Here is a 10,763-nt window from a genome sequence, read left to right on the forward strand (position 1 = left end):
AGATGAAAGTTGCATTATGTCACTTTTAAATATGATGAAAAGTACTCCACCAAGACATGACAGAAAAGACATGAAGTGAAAAGAAAATAAGCTAAGTCTCAAAGGAGTAGAGATAAGAGATTATCTGGAGACTATCTGAGTTCTAGCCAAATCCCCATCTCATTCAGACTCAGTCTTCCTGTGGTTATAAAGTAGCTCCCTCCTCCTAACTTCCTGCAGGTTTTAAACAAAAGCTTGCTCGCTCACTCACTCACACACGCAACACATAAAGCTAACTCTTAACAACAGCTACCACTAGCTCTTACAACGAGCCAGCTTGGAATACAGAGAAGAGGCAATGAGCGGTGGGGTGTGGTTTCCTGCACTGGGGCTGGTGGCCTGGCTGTGCTGCCTCAGGCTGGGGCCAGTTCAGGGGGAGAAGGTGCTGGTTGTGCCTATGGATGGAAGTCACTGGCTTAGCATGAAGATACTGGTGAAGGAGCTGAGCCACAGGGGACATGAGGTCTTGGTGCTGGTGCCTGAATACAGCCTGTTGATGAATAGTTCAGACAGCTTCAAGACAGAGTTCTACCCAGTGTCCTTTACCAAAGATGAACTGGATGGAAAACTAAACGAGCTTGCGAATGGAGCGTTCCTCAAGCCACCGGAATTCACAGATTTGTTTATCAATGTGCAGCGTCTGGTTAGCTTTACTTCATTGCAGGTTAAAGGCTGCGAGAGTTTGCTCTACAACATGCCGCTTATGAGTCAACTGAAGGATGAGGAGTTTGATCTTGTGCTCACAGACCCCTTCCTTCCCTGCGGCTCCATTCTGGCTCATGCTTTTTCCATTCCAGTGGTATATTTCCTGAATGGACTTCCATGTGAGCTGCATACAAAGGCTAGCCAGTGCCCCTCTCCTCCTTCCTACGTTCCTGTGTTTTATTCTGGTAATACAGACATCATGACCTTCCCACAGAGAGTCAAAAACATGTTGATGTCTATTTTGGAGTCCTACTTGTGCAGAATAATGTATGTCCACTTTGACGATCTGGTCAGCAAGTATTTAGGAGACAGCATGACCTACAAGGATCTTCTCGGTCATGGCGCTATGTGGCTTCTCAGACATGACTTTGCTTTTCAAAGTCCCAGACCTCTCATGCCAAACATGGTTTTAATTGGAGGTATCAATTGTGCAAAGAAAGCTCCTCTGCCAGCGGTGAGTATGTAAAGAATTTATGATCACATCTGGATTCACTTAAAAGTGCTCTAAGCGATGTTGGGTGATGTCACTTCTTGTTGACGTTTGAAGTATTGTTAAACAAAACAAAATCTACCTCGCCCCTCCTTCCTCCTCATCCTGTCCCCTCCCCTCCCCTTCCGCGCTCTAACCCCCCAACTCCCATCCCCAAATCCTTCTTGTCGGTTATTGGCTGGGACACTGTTTATTTTTTGTGGTTAAGGTTGGCACAGTTTGTTTTTGTTTCCGTGTGTAGACCCTGGGCTGTCTACAGAGACCACATTTTTTACAGTGTGTTCTGGGGACAAGCAGCTCGCAGATAGTGAGGAGATGTTTGCTGTATGTGACAAAAAATGTTGTAGCCTAAATCATGCATGACATCGCCAAGAGCACATTTAAGGAAAATAACATACACTGTCCCTGTATTGAGACAGGCTAAAGCCCCGTTGACATTGATGAAACAAAAACTACAATGAAAATCAAAAGAAACACCAATACAATAGCTTTATATTGAATCACTGCATTGTATTGCAAAGTATAATATGAGAGGGGTCGCTCAGTGATGAACTAATGGAGAATTATTACTCAATACTGCAGCTCTTTTTGGCCAATGCTTCGGTTGCACAACCCACAGATTCTTCTCTCGTTATTTTTTAAGCTATTGGTAAACTTTTTCAGCAGCAAAAACACGCAGATATGTAATGAAAGTAGTAGAAAGCCTGGCGTGTTTATAGGTAATTGTTTGCTTGTTTAAAACAACTTAATAAGGTGATTATATGTTACATAAATGGGTTTTCAGCTTGTTGTACATTTCTTGTGACATGGCCAGTTGGATTTGTGTCCATGACTTAAGGACTGAAAACACTTGATTTGCTAAGCTTTTTTCTTCTGCATTATGCGTGGAACCAGTTAGTGCAAACTACAATTATTTTTTTTGTAAACTTACATAACATAATAGGTGGAAAGGATTCAGGGAATTTAGAATATCTGCAGTAGTGCTGCTTGCCAAAAAGTTTCAGGAAACAGAACAGCTGTGTCAGAGTGTAGACAAGCACCAATTTTGTATTTTTCTTACATATGTTATACATTTTGGGGACCTGCATAATATTTCAGTATTATACAACAAATATTAACTTTCAGTCTATGTTTTCTGTGGTACAAGAAGGTACTTCTACTTGTGAGCTGATTATCATGACAAACACGGGTGCTGAAAAGATTCTAAAGATGAACTGTTTATCATAATTTCCCAACAACTGGCTAACGAGCTTGTGAAAGAACAGGTATGTCTGTTGGAAGACCTGCACGGAGGGCAAAAAACAGAGAAAGAAGAAAGTTCTTACAAAAAAAGCCCATTTTGCGTGGCTGTAGTTTTCAAAGTAACAGTGTCTGCTATATGAATAAGTGGTCATTCACCTAAATCTGTTAAAGAATGTGTTGCCCTTTCAGGTAGGTAGTTAACATTGTTCGGAAATAAAAAATTAAAGCAGGAACATAACATTTTACAATAAGGTAATTTGGTGTTGTTTGTGTCATGGATCCATGAGGATCAACTTACTTTACTCCTGATATTCTTCTAATAGCTATATTCTTGTTCTTCCTTAATTTGAATGAGCTAATGACGTATTCAATTTCACAATCAGTGTAACAGTCACTCGTATTAAAAGTTCCCCAAGGCCATGCAAGTTGTAACCGAGGGTAAAATTCCACACGTTAGATTGTTGGTCTGATGGGATTCCTCCAAAGAGGAGAGTGTCGGTTTCCTATTACAACACACTACTACCAACTATGCTTTGCACGCAATCTGTGTTTTTACAATGGGTGTAGGTGTGGGTTTGCGTGCAACTGGAGCGAGTGAAAAAAAGAGGTTAAAAAGAGAACACGTAATGGCCCGCACGCATGTGTTTTTCCGGGAAGAGAGCCAGAGCAGCCTAAAGTAAACAAAGGACTTTGCACCAATCTGTAAGTAGCACAAGCTACAAACTTGCATAGCTACCATGACTTGCAAATCCAGTGCTGGAGAAAATAAATAAATAAATAAATAAGAAGAAAAAATAACAATTAACGTGATGAATAATAGAAAACAATTTTTTTTACAACTGATATCCCAAAAGACACTAAACTTATTTCTGTTAACATATTTGATTGGATAAACATACTATTTCTATAACGCTTAGTCTGCACTACCTCACATTGCATAATAACAAAACAGCATTGCAACTTACAATATAAAAAGGTAAAAGTTGTCACTTGTATAGTAAATATGTTAAAAAGCAATCCACCAAGACATGACAGGAAAGACATGAAGTGAAAAGAAAATAGGCAAAGTCCCAAAGGACTAGAGATAAGAGATTATCTGGAGACTATCTGAGTTCTAGCCAAATCCCCATCTCATTCAGACTCAGTCTTCCTGTGGTTATAAAGTAGCTCCCTCCTCCTAACTTCCTGCAGATTTTAAACAAAAGCTTGCTCGCTCACTCACTCACAAACGCAACACATAAAGCTAACTCTTAACAACAGCTACCACTAGCTCTTACAACGAGCCAGCTTGGAATACAGAGAAGAGGCAATGAGCGGTGGGGTGTGGTTTCCTGCACTGGGGCTGGTGGCCTGGCTGTGCTGCCTCAGGCTGGGGCCAGTTCAGGGGGAGAAGGTGCTGGTTGTGCCTATGGATGGAAGTCACTGGCTTAGCATGAAGATACTGGTGAAGGAGCTGAGCCACAGGGGACATGAGGTCTTGGTACTGGTGCCTGAATACAGCCTGTTGATGAATAGTTCAGACAGCTTCAAGACAGAGTTCTACCCAGTGTCCTTTACCAAAGCTGAACTGGATGGAAAACTAAACGAGCTTGCGGATGGCGTGTTCCTCAAGCCACCGGAATTCACAGATTTGTTTATCAATGTGCAGCGTCTGGTTAGCTTTACTTCATTGCAGGTTAAAGGCTGCGAGAGTTTGCTCTACAACCTGCCGCTTATGAGTCAACTGAAGGATGAGGAGTTTGATCTTGTGCTCACAGACCCCTTCCTTCCCTGCGGCTCCATTCTGGCTCATGCTTTTTCCATTCCAGTGGTATATTTCCTGAATGGACTTCCATGTGAGCTGCATACAAAGGCTAGCCAGTGCCCCTCTCCTCCTTCCTACGTTCCTGTGGCCTATTCTGGTAATACAGACATCATGACCTTCCCACAGAGAGTCAAAAACATGTTGATGTCTATTTTGGACTCCTACTTGTGCACAATAATGTATGTCCACTTTGACGATCTGGTCAGCAAGTATTTAGGAGACAGCATGACCTACAAGGATCTTCTCAGTCATGGCGCTATTTGGCTTCTCAGACATGACTTTGCTTTTCAAAGTCCCAGACCTCTCATGCCAAACATTGTTTTAATTGGAGGTATCAATTGTGCAAAGAAAGCTCCTCTGCCAGCGGTGAGTATGTAAAGAATGTATGATCACATCTGGATTCACTTAAGGCAAATAGCATACACTGTGTTGAGACAGGCTAAAGCCCCGTAGACGATGATGAAACAAAAACTACACTGAAAACCAGAAGAAACAATAATCAATGGTTTTATATTGAATTATTATATTATTATAATATAAGTGTTAATAGTCAATTGTTTGCTTGTCCAAAATAACTTAATAAGGTGATCATATGTTAAATAAATGTGTTTTCACCTTGTTGTAGATTTCTTGTGACACGGGCAGTTAGATATATGTCCATGACTTAAGGACTGAAAAAAAACACGTGATTTGCTAAGCTTTTTTCTTGTGCATTATGCGTTGATATATGTACTGTACATATGTTATACATTTTTGGGACCTGCGGAATATTTCAAATTATAACATACTACCTTTTAGTCATAATTTTCTGTGGTACAAGAAGGTACTTCTACTTTTGAGCTGGCTATGGAGACAAACGGGTGCTGAAAAGATTCTAAAGATGAACTGTTTATCATAATTTACCAACAATTGGCTAACGAGCTTGTGCAAGATCAGATTTGTCTGTTGGAACATCCAGTGTGTGAACTTCAGGAAAAGCAGATTTGTGGACTATAGCCAGCATAATCTAAATAAATAAGCAACGGGTCCTGTGGTGTTAACATGAATCATATACTCTACAACGGCAAAAAAAATGTTGACATAAGCACAAATAAGATTGTGCTTCTAACATTATATAACTGGGTGGGTTTCTGCTGAATGCAATGTTGATAAAATCAATTCCTTCCTGTATTTTTGAAAATAATTAATGACGGGTAGGATATAATGGCTGAACTAAATAAATAAAAAGCTAATGCAATTTGGTCATTGCACACAACAATTAACTTTTTATTAAGAGTATACTACAAACTAAGATTATTTTTTTTAAATGTTTAGTCAACTCATTTTGGCTTCTTTTTCAACCTCTCTGCAGGACTTGGAGGAATTTGTGGATGGCTCAGGGGATGACGGCTTCATTGTCTTTACTCTGGGCTCAATGGTGTCCAGCATGCCTGAGGACAAGGCTAAACTGTTCTTTGATGCCTTTCGGCAAATTCCTCAAAAGGTAACAATAGCCATGATTGATTAAATTACTTCACTTAGATTCAATCAGTATATCAGTTCATGCAACAACACAACACTCTGATTACCTGTATTATAATGTTATTTATCCCTTCAAACAAACAAAACACACAAATGCCTAACTACAGAAGCTCTGCAAACATTTATACATTAGGCAGATATTTCCACACTCCGCATATACTTGCTAAAGCCCTAATCAGTTTGAACCATCGGACTTTGTCCCCCTGCCTTGCCTTGTTGTAAACATGCCAAAATCTCATTACATGAAGAGTTTGCACATCACATGTTCAAAATGAAGAGGTATTATTTCTGTTTCAGGTTCTGTGGCGATACACTGGAGCCCAACCTAAAGATGTACCCAAGAATGTGAGACTGTTGAAGTGGTTACCTCAGAATGATCTCTTAGGTGTGTACAGTTTTATCCAGACAGAGTCATGTAATGAATCATACTATTCAAACTATCAAAGTAATCAAAATAATGCAACTAATCAAAGTATGTTTTAAAAGCATTACCTGCAATCGGTTTGTGGTGGACTGGACCTATAATTGTGTATGTCTTTGTGCTCTTCAGCCCATCCCAAAGCTAAGGTCTTAATGACTCACGGAGGATCCCACGGTATCTATGAGGGTATCTGTAATGCTGTGCCCATGCTGATGTTTCCACTGTTCGGGGACCAGGGGGACAATGTACATCGCATGGTGTCCCGTGGTGTTGCAGAGCAACTCACAATTTATGATGTGACGACTGAAAACCTATTGGCTGCACTTAATACAATCATCCATGACAAAAGGTAAGACAGGTGGATTATGTTATTTAAAGAGTCACTCAGTTGTAAGAAAAAAGTAAAAAAGTCAGAAAAGGTAACAGGTGCATTTTCCCTCCTCAAAAAACATTAACAAAGTCGATTTTTAAAGTATTTAAAATCCTGCATTGTTTTTGTTTTATTATGCTTAGCATTACTAGCTTTCAGTCTTCTTGCTCCTGGTGCATTCTGCATATCTTGGCACATTACCACCATGTATATTTCAGTGCAAAATGGTGACCCACAGCTAGAAAAAAAACACTCCATAACGCTTCTAGAGTTCTAAAACTCTACAGGGAACCTTTAATCATCAGACGGAATTTAAAAAAGCTGGAGGAAGGAAGGAACTGACAGAAATGGAAGAAAAATACTTGGTACTCTATGTGTAAAGTATGTAAAATAAAGTGTTTTTATTTTCAGTTTTTGTTTGTCAAGCACCTGCTTGATGGTCCACCCACACAGGTGTTTTCAACAATGTTGCCTGGGGCACGTTCACCCCCGACAAAACGTTGCTAAGCGATTATATAAACGTAAACCGCCTTTTACCGCCTTTTAAAGTTTATACAAACAAAAAAAAGCCACATATCTAACTTTTAAATAACTGCATATTTTTTCACTACTGAACTGGATTGTATTAATGTATGCCTGCTACACTGAATATGAGAATGTCATTCCCCGAAAAGGGCTTTCCTTAAATCAAGCAGCAATTAGGACTCAAATTTACAGTCATAGTCTCGGCGCCCTCTAGTGGCCTCTCGTCATTATTATGGGTTTTAAAAAAAAAAAAGAGGAAGGTAGGGGAACATTATAAGAGAATTATAAGAGATATTAGACAAATTCTATGTGAGGAGGAAGGTAGATGGATCAAACAAACATAGGACTTGCGCTAAGTTATGAAACGTTCCCGTCACTCTTATTCAGCAAATTGTTTGGATGACTTGTTGCTGAAAACACATGGACATTTTTGGAAATAACTAACTACTTTTGCACAATTTTGAGTCACTTTCTGTGGTCAATGTCCAATGGAGACTACTTTGTCATCATTTGCCATTGTCAAGTATGCAGAGGCTTGCTTCCTTTTTTACTAGTTTATTCTTAAACACATTTCATAATGCACAAATACTTCCCTAAAATAATGACTCATAAAAATGTTTTTTTGATATCCTACTCTTTAAATATACTTGATATATGCTAAGTCGTAGTTAATGCTATAACATCTGCTGCAGTTATATTCTGAACATTGTAGCTGTACCAATTTGTTATTACTGTTGCTGTTAGAAGTCGAGCTATTTTATACTGATAATTTAATGCATTTGATGTTCTACATTTTATGGTGTAAAAAGTTGTTCAAACGTAGTCTGTGAGAATATACGATTATACATTGTGATGATCAAAAGTGAATATCATACTATTAACTTTGTATTTTCAAAATATGACTCCTCCCCAGTTACAAAGAGAATATGGTGAAGCTGTCTCAGATTCACCTGGACCGTCCTGTTCGGCCTTTGGACCTGGCTGTTTTCTGGACCGAGTTTGTCATAAGACACAAAGGAGCCAAACACTTAAGGGTAGCTGCACATGACTTGAACTGGATTCAGTATCATAGTCTGGATGTCATCGGCTTTTTTGTCATCATTCTCCTTACTGTTTTGTGGGTGACACTCAAATGTTGCATGTTCTGCACCCGTAAGTGTTGCAGGAAGGGGACTCCAAAGAAGAAGCAACAGTAGTGTTTCTAAAGCAACAGTCATAAGCTTTTGTAAACTCTGTAATGAAGTAAATAATGGAGGTTGAAACACTGCAATGACATGTCACGATAGTGTTATGTACATGTGTACGCGTGCGTGCATGTGCGTGTCAATTATGTACTTTGAGCCACTTTGTTTTTTACCTTTGTCATGGAAATGTTTTAAATGTTTAAAGACAAGAATCTTTTAGCTGCTCTCCCTCACTGGTAACATTTCTGCCAGTTTCACATACAACTCAGAGTAATGTCTCGATAAATTCAGGGTTGCAGCGCATGTGTGAAAGGAGCTATAGTCTACCAGTGAGCAGTAGTATTCAGGAATGTACATATCAGATGGCAATCAAAGGCTGTTATTAGGGAAACAGATGGCTGTTCACTGTTATTTACTAAGTGATGCTGAGGTTTGAATGTGTGAACTTTCAGTCAAAGTTTAATTTGGGACCCACAGGCTGCTGTAAGTTAGCGGTCAACCAAAGCTATGAACTGTTAATGCATTATTTAACAGCCAATTATCTTACGCAGGAAGAATGTCAACTAGTCGTTATTTTTCTGCCTCTGACTCAGCCTACTAAGAAAAAAAGAAAAGCAGGGAAAGCTCTGTGGATATGTCATAGCTTCAATTTAACCAGGAGCCCCTGTGGCCTGTCCAGAGAAGCCAAAAAACTTGTTCAATGTGAGCAGAATCAATTTATCAAAAATAAATTGTGTTTCATCTTGGGTTCTACCAGTGCCGCGTTAAATTTTATTAAATTTATTAGCACTCAGAGTAAATTTGTAAGTGTTTGTTGACCTTAACTAGAAGAATCTCCCCAACATACTGTACGTTCAGACTGCATGGGTATACATGGCACTACTGGAGCAAAATATATACAAATCAACACAGAAATGAAGAAATTTGGCCTGAGGGTGGAGCCAGAACACAGGACACAATTGTGTCATTTATGGAAAAATCACACTTTGCTTGAAAATAATTATCATCCTGTGTGCTGCCTTACCATATTTTGCTTTCTTTAATTTTGTCTCCGACTTGTGCAAACAAATCCACAGTAAGCTCAAAATAAAATATAAGTAATATAGTAGTAGTAGTAGTAGTAGTGTAAATAATAAGAATTATTGTTTATTTTTTTGTCAGTGCCATTTTAGAGCCTTTAATATGTTAACTTCAAATTGCAATTTAAACATTTTATTTTGTCATTGAGCAGTATGTCAATAGTACTTTATTCATGAAACGGTGCCAGACACTAAAATATTAATCTGTGTACTGTAATTGTTGTACTGTACACAAACTGCATCCGTGATGGTTCACTACTATCCTTTTACTAGTGCAACATCATCTTCATCACATTAAAAAGCTAATTAATAATAGGCAACTCAAAGTGCTGCACTAGTCTCAGTTTGACTACTGCTCCCTCCTTACTAACTACTGAAGTCCTCCCCACCAGCAGACTGGAATTTTACGGTCTGTGCTAAAACCACAACACAGTGGCTGCAGCTTTTGTTGTGCCGTTTCCCTCTCTCCCGGCCGTGCAGAGGTTGGGCTCATGCTGGTGGAAAACCCCGGCACGTCTTCCTGTTATTAAGGACGCTGTTTAGAAGTGTAAACCTCTGTAAAGAATTTGCTTGTACAAACTGCACAAGTGGCCACTGGAAAGACTGTATCTGTGTATGCTAAAATATTACTTTTCATCACCTGACGAGGAGGCGCAAATATGATCACATCACCCCGGTCCTGAAATCCCTCCACTGGCTGCCCATTAAACAAAGAATTCAATTCAAAATCTGTCTACTTACCCACCAGTGCATTCATGGAACTGCCCCTACCTACCTCAGTGAACTCCTCACCCCACACACCACCTCACGAAACCTCCGCTCCTCCATCTCCACCTATCGCCTGCTCCAACCTAGGACTAAACTGTCCACAATGGGAGACAGGGCTTTCCAGGCAGTCGCCCCTCGGTTCTGGAACGCCCTCCCAGAGTCCCTGAGGGCCCCACAAACTGTGGAGATTTTTAAGAAGGGCCTAAAGACACTATTATTTCAAAAGGCCTTTTAAACAGTCACTGTTTTAATTTTAGTTCTATGGTGTTTTATTATTGCTTGTAAATTGTTATCGTACTCTGGAAACTGTTTTTAACTCCCTATTAACTGTAGCCCTTTGAGATTTCCTTGTGAAATGTAAAGGGCATTATAAATAAAATGTATTATTATTATTATTATTATTATCATTTCACTTTCACAAATGCTATTAATCAATTTATTAACTCAAAATAAAACAATTTCTTTTGTGCCAGATTATCTGTCGTTTTGCAGATGTGATGATGAAATGAGAACTGCCTGCTCTCATCTATGGTTCAGTTGGAAATCCTCAGCCATTCTTGTTTTATGGAAAATGTTGTGACCAACACCCTTAAACCACATAATTTGATAAGGCCA

The 10,763-nt window shown here is 39.3% G+C and overlaps 1 protein-coding gene across 2 annotated transcripts; it reads left to right on the forward strand.

Annotated features, from left to right (window-relative positions):
* Positions 1–234: 234 nt before the first annotated feature.
* On the forward strand, positions 235–9,094 carry LOC116698050 (UDP-glucuronosyltransferase). Of its 2 annotated transcripts, none has more exons than XM_032529795.1 (5): positions 235–1,198; positions 5,632–5,763; positions 6,099–6,186; positions 6,352–6,571; positions 8,031–9,094. In XM_032529795.1, exons 1-5 carry the CDS (start codon positions 338–340, stop codon positions 8,311–8,313), a joined length of 1,584 nt encoding a protein of 527 aa, XP_032385686.1. In that variant the 5' UTR covers positions 235–337; the 3' UTR covers positions 8,314–9,094. The 2 variants fall into 2 exon arrangements, with proteins under 2 accessions (XP_032385686.1, XP_032385685.1); XM_032529794.1 differs by lacking the exon at positions 235–1,198 and adding an exon at positions 3,786–4,646.
* The last annotated feature ends 1,669 nt before the right edge of the window (positions 9,095–10,763 follow it).

The sequence above is a fragment of the Etheostoma spectabile genome, chromosome 11 (genome assembly GCF_008692095.1).
Source record: "Etheostoma spectabile isolate EspeVRDwgs_2016 chromosome 11, UIUC_Espe_1.0, whole genome shotgun sequence".
Classification (NCBI taxonomy): Eukaryota; Metazoa; Chordata; class Actinopteri; order Perciformes; family Percidae; genus Etheostoma; species Etheostoma spectabile.

Bases quoted from the DNA above. Each gene is read 5' to 3' on its own strand.
- LOC116698050 (XM_032529795.1), top strand. From the start codon at position 338: ATGAGCGGTGGGGTGTGGTTTCCTGCACTGGGGCTGGTGGCCTGGCTG. The intron at 5,764-6,098 runs GTAACAATAGCC...TTTCTGTTTCAG, and splicing joins TTCGGCAAATTCCTCAAAAG to GTTCTGTGGCGATACACTGG. The intron at 6,572-8,030 runs GTAAGACAGGTG...ACTCCTCCCCAG, and splicing joins ACAATCATCCATGACAAAAG to TTACAAAGAGAATATGGTGA.